General features: G+C 44.2%; 1 protein-coding gene across 2 annotated transcripts in view; it reads left to right on the top strand.

The window, feature by feature from the left end:
* The window catches only part of LOC125885528 (CSC1-like protein 2), a 43,380-nt gene extending 26,426 nt beyond the window's left edge, over positions 1–16,954 (top strand). For both annotated transcript variants that reach the window (XM_049571164.1, XM_049571163.1), the window contains 11 exons: positions 131–268; positions 353–506; positions 598–704; positions 3,308–3,394; positions 3,480–3,545; positions 4,127–4,289; positions 4,387–4,492; positions 8,719–8,886; positions 8,981–9,096; positions 9,781–9,864; positions 11,348–16,954. In XM_049571164.1, coding sequence (XP_049427121.1) covers positions 131–268; positions 353–506; positions 598–704; positions 3,308–3,394; positions 3,480–3,545; positions 4,127–4,289; positions 4,387–4,492; positions 8,719–8,886; positions 8,981–9,096; positions 9,781–9,864; positions 11,348–11,545 — 1,387 coding nt within the window. In that variant the 3' untranslated portion in view covers positions 11,546–16,954. The remainder of the gene's footprint in view (positions 1–130; positions 269–352; positions 507–597; positions 705–3,307; positions 3,395–3,479; positions 3,546–4,126; positions 4,290–4,386; positions 4,493–8,718; positions 8,887–8,980; positions 9,097–9,780; positions 9,865–11,347) is intronic.
* The last annotated feature ends 2,611 nt before the right edge of the window (positions 16,955–19,565 follow it).

Here is a 19,565-nt window from a genome sequence, read left to right as displayed (position 1 = left end):
TCTCTCTGACTCCACCCCATCCCCTCTCTGACCCCAACCCTCACCTCTCTGATCCAACCCCATCTGACTCCACCCTCCTCTCTCGACCTCCGCCCCTCCCCTCTCTGACTCCACCCACTCTGTTTCACAGTATTTTGAAGGACTTTAACGCCTGTCAGGTTCAGGGATGTCGGTGTCGTCAGGAGCCACGATCCTCTCAGTTCAGCGAAGTTCTTCATGTTCACAACTGGAGCGTTTCATACGCACCCGACCCACAAAACATCCGCTGGTACGTCCACAAGGGTTAGCCCACCAAATACCAGACAAACACACCCATCACCCTCAGCTGATGCGTCCTGGTTTCCTCCTGCAGGGAGCATCTGTCGCTCGGTGGGATCTCCTGGTGGATCCGCTGCTTCATCATCAACTGCATCCTCTTCCTCCTGCTCTTCTTCCTCACCACACCCGCCATCATCATCTCCACCATGGACAAGTTCAACGTCACCAAGCCTGTGGAGTATCTCAATGTAAGTAACCACCACCCTGTCAGTGAAGTTGGGTGTCCTTTGAAATGATTCATCATCTCTGACTCTGCTGTTTGTTGGTTGTTTTGGACAGAATCCCATCATCACTCAGTTCTTCCCCACTCTGCTGCTCTGGGCTTTCTCTGCTCTGCTGCCCACCATCGTCTACTACTCTGCCTTCTTCGAGGCTCACTGGACCAGGTAACACTGATTTACGAGTGCTACACTACAGCATCAGCATTACACTACAGCATCAGGTCTACAATACAGCATCAGCACTACACTACAGCATCAGGTCTACACTACAGCATCAGGTCTACACTACAGCATCAGGTCTATACTACAGCATCAGGTCTACACTACAGCATCAGCACTACATTACAGCATCAGCACTACAGTACAGCATCAGGTCTACACTACAGCGTCAGCACTACAGTACAGCATCAGCACTACAGTACAGCATCAGGTCTACACGACAGCATCAGGTCTACACTACAGCATCAGCACTACACGATAGCATCAGGTCTACACTACAGCATCAGCACTACATTACAGCATCAGCACTACAGTACAGCATCAGGTCTACACGACAGCATCAGGTCTACACTACAGCATCAGCACTACACGATAGCATCAGGTCTACACTACAGCATCAGCACTACACGACAGCATCAGGTCTACACTACAGCATCAGGTCTATACTACAGCATCAGGTCTACACTACAGCATCAGCACTACAGTACAGCATCAGCACTACACTACAGCATCAGGTCTACACTACAGCATCAGGTCTATACTACAGCATCAGGTCTACACTACAGCATCAGCACTACAGTACAGCATCAGCACTACACGACAGCATCAGGTCTACACTACAGCATCAGCACTACACTACAGCATCAGGTCTACACTACAGCATCAGGTCTACACTACAGCATCAGCACTACACTACAGCATCAGCACTACAGTACAGCATCAGAACTTACACGACAGCATCAGGTCTACACTACAGCGTCAGCACTACATTACAGCATCAGCACTACAGTACAGCATCAGGTCTACACTACAGCATCAGGTCTACACTACAGCATCAGCACTACACGACAGCATCAGGTCTACGCTACAGCATCAGGTCTACACGACAGCATCAGCACTACACTACAGCATCAGCACTACACTACAGCATCAGAACTTACACGACAGCATCAGGTCTACACTACAGCATCAGCACTACATTACAGCATCAGGTCTACACGACAGCATCAGCACTACACTACAGCATCAGCACTACAGTACAGCATCAGAACTTACACGACAGCATCAGGTCTACACTACAGCATCAGCACTACACGACAGCATCAGGTCTACGCTACAGCATCAGGTCTACACGACAGCATCAGCACTACACTACAGCATCAGCACTACAGTACAGCATCAGAACTTACACGACAGCATCAGGTCTACACTACAGCGTCAGCACTACATTACAGCATCAGCACTACAGTACAGCATCAGGTCTACACGACAGCATCAGGTCTACACTACAGCATCAGCACTACATGACAGCATCAGCACTACATGACAGCATCAGCATTACACTACAGCATCAGGTCTACACTACAGCATCAGGTCTACACTACAGCATCAGCACTACACGACAGCATCAGGTCTACGCTACAGCATCAGGTCTACACGACAGCATCAGGTCTACACTACAGCATCAGCACTACATTACAGCATCAGCACTACAGTACAGCATCAGGTCTACACTACAGCATCAGCACTACACGACAGCATCAGCACTACATGACAGCATCAGCATTACACTACAGCATCAGGTCTACACTACAGCATCAGCACTACACGACAGCATCAGGTCTACGCTACAGCATCAGGTCTACACTACAGCATCAGGTCTACGCTACAGCATCAGGTCTACACTACAGCATCAGCACTACACGATAGCATCAGGTCTACACTACAGCATCAGCATTACACTACAGCATCAGCACTACACGATAGCATCAGGTCTACACTACAGCATCAGCACTACACTACAGCATCAGGTCTACACTACAGCATCAGCATTACACTACAGCATCAGCACTACACTACAGCATCAGGTCTACACTACAGCATCAGGTCTACACTACAGCATCAGCACTACACTACAGCATCAGGTCTACACTACAGCATCAGGTCTACAGTACAGCATCAGGTCTACACTACAGCATCAGGTCTACACTACAGCATCAGGTTTACACTACAGCATCAGGTCTACACTACAGCATCAGGTCTACAGGCACATTCACACTCTGGTGGACGAGGCTGCCGTACAAGGTGCCACCTGCTCCTCGGATAAACATTCACACGCACATATTAATCAAACAGTAATGTTGGGTTCAGTATTTTACCTGAGGACACTTTGACATGTATACTGCAAGGGCCAGGGATAAAAGTCCAAATCAGGTCTGTCAGTTATGATTCACTTTGACCTAGATTTAACCCTGACATGACCCTGTTTTGATCATGTTTTGACCCTGATTTGATCCTGATTTGATTGTGTATCAACCCTAACACAACCTTGATTTGTGATTTGTTCCTGATCTGACTCTAATATGACCTTGATTTGACCATGACTGACCCTGATTTGATCGTGTTTCAACTCTGATTTGATGAACATCATTTAAACATGATTTGACCCTGGTTTGATTGTAAATTGATTGTGATTTGACATTGATTTGACCTTGATTTGACTCTGATTGTGATTTGACCCTAATTTGACCTCCTCTGTGTGTCGTCAGGTCTGGAGAAAACAGGACGACAATGCATAAGTGTTACACCTTCCTGATCTTCATGGTTCTGCTGCTGCCGTCTCTGGGACTCAGCAGGTAATAAAAACAGTTTGTTGTTAGAATCTGTCCCTCTGTGAACTTTGACCTCTGCTGTCCTCACTGAATCATCTCTGTTTTCCAGCCTGGATGTTTTTTTCCGCTGGCTCTTTGATAAGAAGTTCCTGGCTGATGCTAGTGTCAGATTTGAGTAAGTTATTCTTTTTAATTTCTCAGTGGAGAGCAAGTTGGTATTATTCACCACCTATCGTCATATTTTTCAAAATTATTTTTATCATATTGTTACGGAAGTCAAGAGCTGCTTATATTAGCTGTAAATATGTAAATCTAATTAAGATTTTATCATCCATTAGTCCGCATATAACTTGTGACAGACTTTGATTTAAATGTCAGCATCAAATTTTCATTTTAAGGTTGAAATTGACTCAAAAAATAATAAATAATTTTTAGTTTACTTCAAACCGTCACAACAAATTATCACTGTCCTGTTTTTAAATTTAGGTGCACATTGTCTGTCAGTTTGGAATTAAGAGTTACAGTGTGATGGTTTAGATACACTGCAAATTATTTGTCAGCAGAATTTCCATCTTAATTTTCTTTCCAGCTCTAAGTGTAGATATCACCACACCATAATGTGTGGTGATAACAATTTCTATAGTCTATATGTATTTCTATTTTGAAGCAGTTTAGTGTATTAATACTTAATAAAGTGTGATTGATCGATCAGTAGCAGGACGTTCTGCTCTTACGGAGGTGCTGTGTCCCCTCCAGGTGCGTCTTCCTGCCAGATAACGGAGCGTTCTTTGTCAACTATGTCATCGCCTCTGCGTTCATTGGGAATGCCATGGACCTGCTCAGGATCCCTGGTCTGCTCATGTACATGATTCGCCTGTGCCTGGCTCGCTCCGCTGCCGACCGCCGCAACGTCAAGAGGGTGAGGACGAACACGGACCAAAGACACAGACACTGACTGAGATGTGTTTGTTAATTATCTGACAGTCCTGTTTAAAACATGTCTCTCATCCCTCCAGCACCAGGCCTATGAGTTTCAGTTTGGAGCGGCGTACGCTTGGATGATGAACGTCTTCACGGTGGTGATGGCCTATAGCATCACCTGCCCCATCATCGTCCCCTTCGGTTAGACTCACCTACACAACACCCCATTGTACAGTGTCTGTAACACAACGTCAGTGCTGACGTATTCATGCTGGTACACAGAGGTGTTTTTAAAACGACTCTACAGACTCCGTTTCCTGTCACTCGTGCCAGGATCATTCTTTTGCCTCTGCGCCAGTGATAGCCAAAGCCAAAGGTATTATGTTTTCAGTTTGTCCATTCGTTCTTCTGGTTCTTGTGAACTGAACATCTTGAGAACGCCATGAGGGAATTTCTTCAGAACTCAGAACAAACGTCCACTTACATTCAATTCAATTCAATTTTTTGTTTTTTAAAGCCCAATATCACAAATCACAATTTGCCTCAGAGAGCATTACAGCATACGACATCCCTCTGTCCTTTTGACCCTTACAGCTGATCAGGAAAAACTCCCAAAAACCCCAGCCTGAGAGCCAGCCCTAAGTAAAATAGCCAGTCCTAACTGTAAAGCCTGATTTATGGTCCTGCGGCGTACCTACGATGTACCTACGTCGTTGCCGTGACGCCGTTGTGAACCCTTTGAACTTCTCTGTAACTCCATTTCGTGGCGGTGCAATTCACCGCCAGAGCGGTAGAAGGCTGTGTTCCTTTCCTGAATGGTTATCGTCGTCTCTAGTTGATTCTTTGTTTAGCTTCCGGCTTTTCCGGTCACAGAGAAATGAACGCGGAGCACAGATAGACGGCTCCGTCCGTATCGGTCCGTATCCGTATTGAAAGTTGAGCATAAATGGGCCTTAATACTGCAACATCTACATCGCAACAGAAGATGTTTAAAGATGGCGGGGATGGTGCAATCTGGAAATACGGAACCGGAAATGCGTTGCTACCAAGCAAACCAATCACAGCCCTCTCGGTCTCCGCTGGGTCTGCGTCGCCCAGACGTGTAGTTACATTTTTGGGGAGGTGCACGTCAGGCTACGCCGGGGGCTACGGCGAGCCTTCTGCGTAGCCACGTACCCTACGACGTAGCGACGTCGTTGATTTAATTCAGGACCATAAATCAGGCTTAAGAGCCAGTCCTAACTTTAAGAGCCAACCCTAACTATAAGAGCCAGTCCTAACTATAAGAGCCAGGTCTAACTATAAGAGTCAGCCCTAACTATAAGAGCCAGTTCTAACTATAAGAGCCAGTCCTAACTGTAAGTGCCAGTCCTAACTATATGAGCTGACCCTAATTATAAGAACCAGTCCTAACTATAAGAGCCTGGCCTAACTATAAGTGCCAGTCCTTACTATATGAGCCAACCCAAACTGTAAGAGCCAGTCCTAACTATAAGAGCCAACCCCAACTATAAGAGCCATCCCTAATTATAAGAGCTAACCCTAGCTAAACTAAGCACAAAAAGTAAGGAAATTTGTGAACTGTTGCAAAGTCTGTTTATTTCCCTTTTAAATGGTGCCACATTTGTAAGGAACATGCATTTGTGGGATGAGCAGCACAGCTGAGTATGTGGTAGGGCTGCTCAATTATGGAAAAAATCATAATCACGATTATTTTGGGCAAAATTGAAATCACGATTATGCAAACCATTATGCAGAGCACGTGATGACTTATATTGTTTACACGACGGCATGTCAGTTCTGTCTCTACACGGTCGCACGCTTACAAATCTCCTCTGCTCTCTGTATTGCACACGGCAGAGTTCGGCCCCGATGTGCGCACGCACACACACACACACACACACACACGCGCGCGGCTTCCATAGAAGACAAAATAACATCTCCAGGCGTCTGTGACCAAAATTCGTTTACCCTCGATTTCATTAATTTTGAAATTGTTTGACCTCAACTTTGTAATCGTGATCACCAGACGATTAATAGCACAGTCTCAGTATGTGGGTTGCGCCCATGAAAAATTTTAATTTAATTTTAATTTTTTTAATTCAATTTTTCACTCTGTTGTCAATTACACACAGGTCCGAACACACACATGCACAAACTGGACCTATACATGCACTAAGTGGAGAGATGTCAGAGTGGGCTGCCCATGACAGGCACTCTGAGCGGTTGGGGGGTTCGGTGCCTTGCTCAGGGGCACCACAGCAGTGCCCAGGAGGTGAACTGGCACCTCTCCAGCTACCAGTCCACGCGCCATATTTTTGGTATTTTATATTTTTGGTGGCTGTGTATGATTCCTCCACACGCTACTGTGGGTCCTATTTGTTAAATGAATAAATTGTTAAATTGCCAATATGTCTTGTTTCTTCAGACTTCAATCAACCAATCCACCACACAAGAGTCAACAGCAAAAAAAAAGCGTTTTGGCATTGGCAGAGAATATTTGGCAAATTTTTCATGGGCACAACCCACATAGTCAGCTCTGCTGCTCATCTCACAAATGCATGATCCCTTCAAATGTGGCACCATTTAAAAGGGAAATAAACAGGCAGACTCTGGCTGCATTCATACAGAGGCTGACATTAGGAAGAAGTGGAAAGATCTCCTCAGCAAAGCAAAAAAAGACGGTGGTAGTGCTGCGTTGCAGCCCAACACAAACTGTAAATCCGGTGACAGCTCTTCAATAAGTTCAAACAGAGCTCTCCTACCGAATCGAAACCTCTCAATCAACTCCTTGTCATTATATAGGCTACATCCAATGGATCACTTCTGTCCCTAATTATCCTCTCCTGTCTAAATGCCCGCTCATATACAGACGGTGCTTGAGACGTGCCATAATCAAGCTTGATAATGACCTTACACCTGCTCTTGACTAAGCGTAAGATTTACGCCCAGTCCTAGTGAGAAGAAGGCTTAAGCCTAGATGGTGCAACCGGCGTAACCATTAGGTCGGACTTAGAACACCAAGTTACGACCGACTTAGCTTAAGACCAGGCATAAGCCCTGTTGGTGCAACCGGCCCCTAGTGGGATAATATGGCACTATGAGCTCTCTAAGATATGACGGAGCTTGACCATTTAGAGCTTTATAAGTTATCAGTAGGATTTTAAATTCAATTCTGGATTTTACAGGGAGCCAGTGCAGCGAAGCTAAAACAGGAGAAATATGATCTCGTTTCTTAGGCAAGGCAAGGCAAGTTTATTTGTAGAGCACAATTCGTACACAAAGTAATTCAAAGTGCTTTACAGAACAGTGCAAACAGTGAAAGTGCTTTTCTTAGTTCCTGTTAGTACACGTGCTGCTGCATTCTGAATTAGCTGGAGAGTTTTTAAGGACTTACTAGAGCTACCTGATAATAGAGAGTTACAGTAATCCAGCCTTGAGGTAACAAAAGCGTGGACCAATTTTTCTGCATCTTTTTGGGATGGGATAGGCTGAACTTTCACAATATTACGCAGATGAAAAAATGCAGTCCGTGAGGTTTGCTTTAAATGAGAATTAAAAGACAAATCTTGATCAAATGTTACTCCGAGGTTTCTTACAGTAGTGCTAGAGGCCAGAGCAATGCCATCTAGAGAAACTATGTCATCAGATAAAGAGTCTCTGAGTTGTTTGGGGCCAAGAACAATAACTTCAGTTTTGTCTGAATTTAACATCAGGAAACTGGTGCTCATCCAAGTTTTTATGTCTTTAAGGCAGTTATGGAGTTTAGTTAATTGATTGCTTTCTTCTGGCTTCATTGATAAATACAACTGAGTATCATCCGCATAACAATGGAAATTTATAGAGTGATTTCTAATGATGTTACCTAAAGGAAGCATATATAGAGTAAATAGGATTGGTCTGAGCACAGAACCTTGCGGAACTCCAAAACAAACTTTGGTACGTAATGACGATTCATTATGAACGTGAACAAACTGAAAACGATCAGATAAATAAGATTTAAACCAGCGTAGTGCAGAACCTTTTAGGCCAATTAAGTGATCCAGTCTCTGCAGTAGAATTTGATGTTCAATTGTGTCAAATGCGGCACTAAGATCTAATAAATACTCAACAATGAATTGTTTGGATTTTGTGTAGTCAAAGGTCACTGTGACCTTACGTCCTTCTCATTTCGTGAACGCGATATCTACAGAACATGTCAAGAGAGTTTCCTCAAATTTGGCAGAAATATCCACGTGGACTCAACGATACACAAAACATGTTTTTGGCCATAACTCAAGAATTTATATGCTAATTATGAAAATATTTCACACTCCTATCTACTAGACTAAAATGATGGAGAGATGACTTGTTATTATCCAAAAGGTTAATTTTATGAAGTCGTCTGTCTGACTGTGTGATTTAGCCGCTCACCTGTCCCCCTGCAGGTCTGATGTACATGCTGTTGAAACACCTGGTGGACAGATACAACATGTACTATGCTTACTTGCCCTCCAAACTGGACAAGAAGATCCACTCGGGAGCCGTCACCCAGGTGGTGGCAGCTCCCATCCTCTGCCTCTTCTGGCTGCTCTTCTTCTCCACTATGCGCACAGGTGAGCCCCAGCAGGTGACACACCTGTAAATATCAACATGTATTTGTTGTTGTTGTTGAATGCTGAGTGATGGTAACTGCTAATACACTGTCAGGTTTTGAGACGCCGACCTCCATGTTCACTCTGGTGGTGCTGATCGTCACCATCGTGGTCTGTCTGTCTCACGTCTGCTTCGGACACTTCAAGTACCTCAGCGCACACAACTACAAGGTACCGCCACTTTATTATTACAGGTTCTACAAAAACATTAGCCTGGAAATCTAGACCCAAATCTAGAAAGATTTAGGGTCTGGCCATGAGTAATGGAAATGGCCCAACTCGAGGGGCGGCACCAAGCATGCATTTGTAAATATTACTGCACGCAATTGGATAACACTACAACCAATCAGAACAATACACGGGGTGACGTATCCAGAGCTTAGCTACCAGCTGAGCTAACTGGTAGATTAGACTCTTGCCGTATCCGGTCGGCAAAACAGCAAAAACGTCCTTCTTGCAAAGGAAAGACTCGAGCGCCGTCTTCTGTTCCTCTTTTAGAGAAAAAGCCAAGTCTAACTCGTTCATTGTAGCGACCAAAGCCGTTTCAAACAACTGGTGTTCATCCGTAGCCATCTTGCAATGTTTACTGACTGATTCCGGACTTTGTCGTCGCAGTCCTGTCGTCATCGGTTTAGCTCGCCTCTGGCCCGCCTATATCAGATACACCGATGTGATTGGGGCAGCTCGATTTCATGGGCATAGGTAAAGAGCATCATTACTGACTGCCAGAGTGACTTGCTGAGCAAATTCAAATTGTGCTCTCGCGAGAACTCTGGATTTCCATGGTACAAAAACATGTAGGAAACAGAAATGTTGTTGTCCAGCGCCCTGTCTCACTCTGTGCCTCCCTCTCAGATCGACACCAAGGAGAATGACGTGGACGCTGTCGAGAATGGACGTCCAGCTCGTCCGTCGTCCTCCCCCACTACCAAATCTCAGGTGAGTGGATCCAGCTAACCCGCGCTAGCTCTATTTATTAGCCTGCTACAAACAAGCTATAACTGTTGAGGTTGTTAGCTCGCTAAAAACAGCTCCTGAGTTAGTAGTAAATTAACAAACTAGCATAGCCTTTGAGTTTGTTAGCTTACTTATGAACTACATCTGTATTTCTTGAGCAGGGTGTCTCTGCAGACCGGAGACGAAGTCAAAGTAGCATCAGTCAATCAGTTTTAAATTCAGCCAGTCACCTCACAGTACTATAAGGGGGAAGAAACACAGTCAGGACATTTAGACATTTACGTTATTACTTCAACCAAAAAGGTTGTGATGATACAACGGGCTAATAAATATTTGTAGGATTGTTATTGTAAAAAACAATCTTAGCCCCGGGATCAAAACTGCCCGCTTAAAGTAGAAGTAGACAACTTACCGACTAGCTAGTACACTAGCTAGCTACACTACATTAGTGAGCTACGGTTGCTAACACTGTCTGCTTATCAGAAAACATAGTCTTTTTTTTAGATTCTTAAACAGACAGTGGATCACAGATGTTTGTTACTAGCTAGCAGCTGGTAAAGCTAGCTAACGCTGTCTGCTTATCAACATCTTTAACCACTGCTCATTTTAAAAAGGACACCACAAGTAAATGTACTCTATGTTGGGATTATCAAACAGACAATTGACCATATATGTTTGTTTCTTCGCTAACGTTAGCGAGCCTTCCATTTTGCAGGATTGGGTCCGTGTGTTATGAGAACCAGTCTTAACGTACAAAAGAATGTGTTTTCTTGTGGTGGCCTTTTTAAAAATGGGCAGTGGTTAAAGTTACTATATTCTGTTATGATCAAGGAGTTGATAAGCAGACAGCATTAGCTAGCTTTACCAGCTGCTAGCTAGTAACAAGCAAAGAGCATGTTTTCCTGTGATGGCCCTTTTTTTAAAATCAGCAGTAGTTAAAGTTACTAACATTAAACTTCAGTTACTATAAATGAGTTGATGAGGTAGGCGCAAGCCAGTGATCATCTTCTGAATGTTTTTTGTCAGTCTGCTGTATCATTTCATACTCTGGCGATCCTCAACTTACGGCCCGCGGGCCAAATCTGGCCCCCAACCATTTTCTGTTTGTGAAAGAAAATAAATTAAGATACAAAATAAATAAATACAGTTTTAGAGTGCATAAAAATGATCAAAATGGAGCTTGTTTTTGAAATAAGTGACAGGAGAGGATCCCCCAGACCCCCCCACAGAGGTCCACTTTATGCCCCAAATGTCCTCAACTGCTCGTTGACATGACAGGGTAAGCTTCTGATTGGCCAAATAAAGTCCCTGACAGTTACCACACCCACTCAACGTCTCCTGTCTGCAGACACATGAACTTGTAGTTCTTGGGGTTGTTAGCTTACCAACAAGCTAGCTTTAGCTTTTGGCCATCGCGGTTTTGTCTGTCCCCGCTGGTTAACCTGTTGTGTCTTCTGTGGTCTAGCAGCAGCAGCAGCAGCAGCAGATGTACATCGCCCAGGTGCTTCAGGACCCAAACTCAGACGAGCCGGGCGGTGGCAGCGGCGAGGAGGACCGAGGGTCGTCCCAGGACGAGGAGATGCTGAATGGAGGGAACAGCATCAATGAGGCGGATTTTCAGTCAGGGGAGGACAGTCTGATCGCCAACGAGGTTCACCAGTAGCGGGGGGTGGAGCTAGAGGGTGTGGCGGAGCTAGTTGAGGGTCCATACCCACACAACAGTTACAAAATAAAGCTGACTGGAGAATCACCACACACATTAACACACACGCATACAAACTGACTGACACGGTTAGCTCCGCCCCCTCCCAGCTCGAAGACTTGACCTTGACCTTTGACGCCGGCGCCGGGTCGTCCTGCACGTCTGTGTAAACTTGATGGACGTCAAACTGTCTCCACAGGAAATCACTGTACATAACCACAAAGCCAAATGTTTTTCTTTTTGTTTTTTTTCTCGGGGTTAGGGGCAGGGTTTAAAAATTCGTGCCTGGGCTGGATTTTGTTCATTCGCACTCGTGTCTTGACTCCTGATCCCACCGCGGGTTGCCGGGACTCGACCCGTCATGGGGGCAAAGCTGATACTGACGCTGTCTTCTTCTGGTGAACGCCTCCAAACAAACCTCCATCGTCACCACCGACCTCCAACATCGGAGTGCTAAATAAGTCGCCAACCGCCAGCTCTCGTAGTGGTAGAAGCCTCGCTTACGCAGATGCATCGCAGTCTCCCTTCCCTGTTTCGCTGTTTTCCGTTTTTTTGGTGGAACCTGTGCATCATGGATTCTGCTGCTGTGTTCGAAACATCACCTGGAAGTTTTTTTTTACCTGCCAAGATTTGGCTGCATGTTGATAAAAGTGCTGTCTGGATTAATGATGTCACCACCCTCGGATGATGTCATCCATCATGGGACTGTGGTGGCCAGTGAACTCGCTACATCTCCCCCCTCCCCCAGTCTTAGCGGCACATCCTCCTGCCTGCCGGTGGAACATTTGTGGCTTCACGCTCAGCTTCCGTTGGACCGCTCCTTCACCGCAGAACCACTGAACTCAACACGGGAGTAACTTTGTTTTCTGGTTTTGATTTCACCCGAACTACCTTAAATCATGAAACCTGACAAAGGGAACGGGGATGTTTGTGTCTGTGTAGGGTTAGCAATCAGAACTCTTTTCATTCATAGGGAGAACTTTGTGAAGACACTCTGACAGAAGCAGTCGAGTAGTTTGAGCTCGGGTAGACGCAGAAGAGCAGCGCTTTTCGTCTGGACCGTCTACCCTCGATGCCTGAAGCTGTCAGAACTCTCAAGGGAAAATGTTTTCTGTTTGTGTGCGTTTTGAGGCGTGCACTGTGTGTGTGTGTGTGTGTGTGTGTGTGTGTGTGTGTGTGTGTGTGCGCGCGCACGTACATGTGTGCGTGCATGCGCGTGTGTGTCCAGTAGCTTATTGTACGCCAACCTGCACCATGAAGGGTTCAGTAACATCACCAGGTAACTAAAACGACATCCGGCGAACAAGTTCCAGTGCTTCTAAACCCAGTCGTCTCTCTACTGTAGAATTAGTTCCAAGACGTGTTTTCCTTCATTTTGGTTTGAAAAGGTTTTGAGAGAATTTGATCTTTGACGCCTGCAAACACCAACGTCTGTTTTCCCTGCTGCAGTTGAAGCTCAGATATTATAAATGTGATATTTAAACCAAATGTTGTGTACAGAACAGAAACAGGTCCAGGACATGGTTAGCTTAGCTTAGCTTAGCAGACTGGAGACTGGAAGCAGAGAGAAAATGCTAGCCTAGCTCCAACATAGTAAATCTTCTGATTTACGTTTTATATCTTCTTATTATTTTCTATCTGCATATCTAAAGCGAACAGTCAAGTTTGAGATTACAGGGCTCCCATAGACCCATCTTGTTGTGCGTCATAACCTTTATGTCGTGTTTTCAGGAATCTGCGTTGCTGCCTTTCTTGGCCAGGATTCTCTTGTAAAAGAGATTTTAATCTCAATGAGTCTATTACCTGGTTAAATAAAGGTTAATAATAAGAGTCATAAAATGAATTGAATTCATTAATCCAAAAAAACAAACAAAAAAACAACGCTGTAGGAACCCTGGATTAAAACACAAATATTAGTTCCTTGGTCCGGTTAGCTCAGGGTTAGCTTTCATGTCTGATTAAGAGGTCGATTCTTGTTAGCTAACCCACTGCATCCTACAGCCAGCCAGGAGTAGTAAACTAGAGCTGAGGGTCAAGAGCTAGCCGACAGTTAGCTTTCTTCCAGTTAGCTATTTTTCGGTTAGATTTTGTACGGTTAGCTATCTAACAATTAGCTTTCTTTCAGTTAGCTATCTTACAGTTAGCTGCCTTACAGTTAGCTTTCTTTAAGTTAGCTGTCTTACAGTAAGTATTCTTAAAGTTAGCTATCTCACAGTTAGCTGTCTTACAGTAAGCTTTCTTAAAGTTAGCTTTCTTAAGTTTAGCTATCTTACAGTTTACTTCTGGCGCTTGACCTTTCAGATAGCTATCTTTCATTTAGTTTTCTTACAATTAGCCATCTTACAGTTAGCTTTCTAACAGTTAGCTATCTTCACTATCTTTCAGTTATGTTTCTTTCAGTTAGCATTCTTAAGTTAAGCTATCTTACAGTTTACTTCTGGCGCTTGACCTTCTGTTCTGGACCAAACCACATTGTTTATTTTCAATAACGTATGGGTAGAAAACCTCCGTATCATGTATGTAAAATCAAACCATGCTGCACATATGCTGCCTCAGCTGATTTTAGCTGGGAAAAAAAGGCCCACCTTCAAAAAATCAACATCAGTTTAATTGTTCGCCATATTTACAATATTTTGACCGCTTTACGTCACGGTCAGACGGCCCTCTGTGACGTGGAACACAGGAGTTAGTCTGCTGCTGTCTCCATCAGTTCATGAAAATATACGTTAAATATAGTGAACGATTCCTCCATTAATTTTTTTTTCTAGGCGTCTGAAATATGTTTTTCCTGCGGCTCGTCCACAGTGGTCAGTTGTTTAGCTTCTGTTTTGGTAGACTTGGTTCATTAAAGACGTTAGCAAAGCAACACAGAACATAAAATAATCACATCAGACAGGTCGGACCACCATGTTTAACTATAGAACGTTTGTTACGGCTAAAAGGGACAATAGAAATAAAGTTTGCTGATTTCTCTGCAATTCAAATCATCCGCCACGGTGATTCAGTCTGAACAGCACGGAGAACAATCTATCAAGTTCCAGGCTCGCCAGCATGCTAGCGTTTAGCTTGGTGGCTACAGTAGTTCACCAACATGACTGTGAGTTACTGAGACTCAGAACTAAATATTTCCCGATGACAGATTAATCTCGCTGTGACGTGTCCTGCTGGGACAGCGCCCCCTGATGGCTATGCTAACAGTCCGTGCTTCCTGTCTTTGTGCTAAGCTAGGCTAAATGCGTCTTTCGCCTGTTGCTGTTTAACAGATCCTGACATGTTCGTTTCCTGCGCTGTAAATTTTCACCTCGAGAGGTTTTTATGAAGATTAAGCTTCAGCTAAATTTACTGAAAATGTGAAAATGAGCTTCAGCTGCAGCGCCGACGATTTCAGGATGGAGGAGGTTCAGTTGTCACTTACCCATGATCCTCCTGGTGTCTGATGATGTGTGCCAGCCGGGGCCTGTTTGAATTCTGATTGGAGGGTTTTGGAGGAAAAATGGCAGCATCTTACTCTTCCTTCTGTTTTAAATTTAATCTTCTCTGAGTTACTCGAATTTTACGGAGAAGACGCCAAATTACTGGAGTCAAAGTCCCAACTATTCCTGACTTCACGTGTTGGACAAGTGTTTCCATATTTAGTTAGGTTTAAGATATTTTGGTGCCACCAGGACGACTCATTCATCCTCCAAGTGCTCAAAACCAACAAAAACAAAAGCAGCTGCTCGTATACGCGCACATGTTGTTGAAAAAAGAGTATGATATTTGGGAGTGATGGAGGGAAACGGATGCCCTCGCCTTGGCACCACCGCTGGGATTGGTCTCTATGGCAACAGGGCCAGGAAGGCGACCTGACCTGGCTAGCATCATCAGGAAGCAGGAGGAACTTTTTCAGAACTCAACAGGTTTCAGTGCAGCGACGTGACGACGACATAGTCTCAGGTGTTGTTTGTTTTCCTAAAATAATGTTTACATCAGTTTTTGTTGCTCGCTTTGATTTTTGCCATGTTGTGCAGAGAGTGTGTGTGTGTGTGTGTGTGTGTGTGTGTGTGTGTGTGTGTGTGGACACAGAGCTGGACTATGAAAGCTGTAGCCACCAAGACATAGGAGTGAGTCGACGTCGGTTGGCGGCTACACGCTGGAGAACCTGCAGCGTTTGTGTCCAGACGATGTTATTTTGAATTTAGTTTTCTCTTCACCTACAGCGGGGCGTCTGCTGTCAGGCACTCCGGCCGTGATTGTATGCACACGAAACTGAAACTGAACGAGAGCTCAGTGGGTGGACATGAGGTCTGAAGGTTCAGCTCAGCGGCTCTCAACCCGACATGAAAAGGAAACAAGACGGATTCTGACAAAGTGATGCTCATACTTAGTTTCCCTAAAATAAAAACTTGATCATCATCCGGTCTCCCGAAACAGACGGGACGTCCAGAGGAGACCCTAAAAATTTATTTTCTTAAGTAACGAAACTGTTTTCAGACGCTCCTGATGGACACTGAACTTTGACCCTGATCTGAACAGAGAGAAGAACTAAATATGAGCTACATTTGTGATGAGATTTGAAGTCATCAGTAGGAACCACAGTCACTCTCAGCTTCACAGAGACTTGAAATAAAGTGAAAACTTCAGCGCCAGTCTGATCCTCAGAGTCTCTGGACACAAGAGTTAATGGAAGGTTTTAACCAGAACGAGTCGTTGTTTTCTGCCACATCTGTGAAATTAGGAAGAACTTTGTCTTTGTTATTTAAACATCAACAGAACTCCACCAGATACTGATGAATGACTTTATGTTAAAAACACAGCCGTGAACGTTTATCATGTGAGTCAGTCGTCATCAACAACCTGCAACGCTGCTAACACACACACACACACACGTAGCACAAACGTGATGCAAGCGTTTTCCAAATTACACACAGAGTCCGTGCAAAGATGCAAACTCACAGCGGGCGATGTGGAGACATGACATTTGTGCCATGCGTGTATTTGCGCGAGTTAGATTTTTTGAACGTGAGCAAGAAATTAGCATGACGCTGTATTGTGAAAGCCCAGCGTTGAGATCTGGGTGAGATTCTCCTGACGTTACTGAAGTGGAAGACAAACATGAGTGAATGCAGAGGACAGCATGTCTGCGACACGTGTCAGATATTTTGTTGAGGTGTGTCTGAGCAAAACACTCCGAGTAATTTAAGCTGGACTTTAAATATGAAAATTAAACACCAGGAAGGAGTGATGCGGTGATGTGGTGCTGTGACAGGATGATAAATAATAAAGGGTGTTGTCGTCTTAGTTCAGAGCCTCCACGTTCACATCACCAACCGTCAGGTGGACTTGACTGTAAACCATGCTAGCTGTTAGCTGCCTTCACCACTGAGTTAGTTAGCTTCAAAGTTCAGTCCTGATCTGTTGCCACCAAATCACCAGAATAAATGTTGACATCATACGTTTTTGTAAAACCACACTTACGTTACATTTGTACGTTAATGTGTAGCAGATACATGTTTACGTTTCAACAACGCTGTGGTCAACCGTTGTTTAGGTCAGGGGTCGGCAACCTGCGGTTCCTCAGCTCCTCTCCAGTGGCTTCAATAGAAAATAATATGGAAATTAATTTTTTTTTTTTTTTTAATTTAAGTTTTAATTTTTATTCATTTTTGTATGGCTAAAATGATAATTACATTTTACAGCTGTAAAAACATGTAGCCTTTATACAGACTTAAAAAAATGTTTTAACATTTTTCAAACCAAAATATGGGCGGCACGGTGGTGTGGTGGTTAGCACTCTCGCCTCACAGCAAGAGGGTTGCCGGTTCGATCCCGGGCGTGGGAGCCCTTCTGTGCGGAGTTTGCATGTTCTCCCCGTGTCAGCGTGGGTTCTCTCCGGGCACTCCGGCTTCCTCCCACAGTCCAAAGACATGCAGATTTGGGGACTAGGTTAATTGGAGACTCTAAATTGTCCGTAGGTGTGAATGTGAGCGTGAATGGTTGTTTGTCTCTATGTGTCAGCCCTGCGATAGTCTGGCGACCTGTCCAGGGTGTACCCTGCCTCTCGCCCGATGTAGCTGGGATAGGCTCCAGCCCCCCCGCGACCCTCAAGAGGATGAAGCGGTTAGAAGATGAATGAATGAATGAAACCAAAATATGCATCATTCGTATGACCTGGCGCCTTTTCCTCTAAAAACCTCACTAGCGATGGCTGCAGTCGTCTTGAGTCTTGGTCACGAGGCTAGCTGTGGATTCCAAATCCAAAAAGGGAAAACAGATAATTTAATAGTTTGCGGACAAATTAGTTTGCTTTCATCGACAACGCTGCAAAGTTAAAGCACCAAATCATGAAAAAGAAGCCACCGTGTGATTAAACATTTAGATCTGTTTGTGATGTTGGGGCTGATTTGGACTTAAAAGGCTGTTATCTTAATCATGAGGCTCAAACATGATCTGCAGCTCCAGGCAGATCATTGTTCAGTAAAAAAACAAAACAAAAATCACTTAATCATGTTTTGCCTTAAAATACATTTTGTCGCTGCAAAACAAAAAGACAAACGGTAGTTAGTTGGTAACAGGCAACCTTGCTGCTACCATTTACTTCTGTTGTGCAATGTCCCTCTTTGACGACGCATCCTTGATGACGCTGGTTCAAGCTGATTAACTGGATAGCACCAAAGTTCCAAGAATCCTGAATGGAACCGGTTCAAGAACCAGAGCTAATTTGGTGGAAAGGTGGTACATGCGAATGTCATGACGAGTTCTCAATTTCCCAGAATCCTGTAAAATCGAGCGGTGATTCTTTTGGATATTTGATTTATATTTGAAAAATATGAGGACGCTGCAGAACAGCAGATACCATCGTTTGTCACATTCAGTGTCCCAAAGTTTTGATGGGCACCAACAGTTTCAGGGACAAAGGTCTACTGGTTCTGGTTCCTTCTGGTCTGTTTTGGTTTCTTCCAGTTCATTCAGGTTCCTTCCGGTTCCTTGTTGTCTGCTCTGGTCCCCCCGGTCCCTTCTGGTTTGTCCTCGATTACGCTCGTCTGCTCTGGTTCATTCAGCTTCCTTCTGGTCAGTTCTGGTTCCTACTGGTCAGTTCTGGTTCCCTGTGGTTCATTCAGGTTCATTCTTATTATTTCTGGTTCCTAATGGTTCCTCCTGGTCTGTTCTAGTGCGTTCTGGTTCCTCCCGGTAGGTTCTGGGGCCAAGGAGCTGAACTGAAGGTTGAGAGCTGCTGCGTTCACTGACGCCTCGGTGTCGTAGGAACTGAAGATGCTCAGTAATAATAAAACGGGAGTCTGTGTGATATTTTTGTAACCTGCTGACTGAGGTATTTGATACTGACGGTGTATTAAAGAAACGTTGATAGCTGTGACGACGCTGTTGTAACATGTAACTACAGGTTTTTAATAATCAGCCGCTGCTTTTTGCTTTTCTTAGTTTTTTTTAAATTGTTGCTGAAGTTAATGAAGTTGTGAAAATGTGAACTGAAGACAGACGAGTGTGAAATGAAATGTCGGCTGCCGAAAGTGAAAACCTAACGTGTGTAAAATAAAATGTGTGTAAATAGCCATCGAACTGCACTGTTGTCCTCGGAGACGGACACGACTCAGCGTCTCATCTCACTGACTGACTCCAAGCTAACAGTCTAATGGTCCATTTCATGCTTTTAATTTATTGCTGTGACAATATTTATTTTTACTTTGGTTTCCAGGTTGTATGTACAGTGAAACATTTGTCCTATTTATGTTACTTGATCAATAAAATTGGCTTTCATCTGTCGAGGTGTTGTTTGTGTTTGTGGATGGACGAGTGGACACCCCCAGGTTCAGTCACATGACGGGGACAGTTAGGACCAAAGTCAAACGTGAGTATAAAAAACAGTCTTTATTCTTCTAGAACATTTATGTCAAAGCAGTTTCATTTCTTTCTTAATAAACGTCCGTAAATCAGCTGAGAAATCTAAATCTTAGTTCTGTTTCTGACACACTGACCACCACGT

The sequence above is a fragment of the Epinephelus fuscoguttatus genome, linkage group LG3 (genome assembly GCF_011397635.1).
Source record: "Epinephelus fuscoguttatus linkage group LG3, E.fuscoguttatus.final_Chr_v1".
In the NCBI taxonomy this organism is placed as follows: domain Eukaryota; kingdom Metazoa; phylum Chordata; class Actinopteri; order Perciformes; family Serranidae; genus Epinephelus; species Epinephelus fuscoguttatus.
This window is presented reverse-complemented; position numbering and strand designations above follow the sequence as displayed.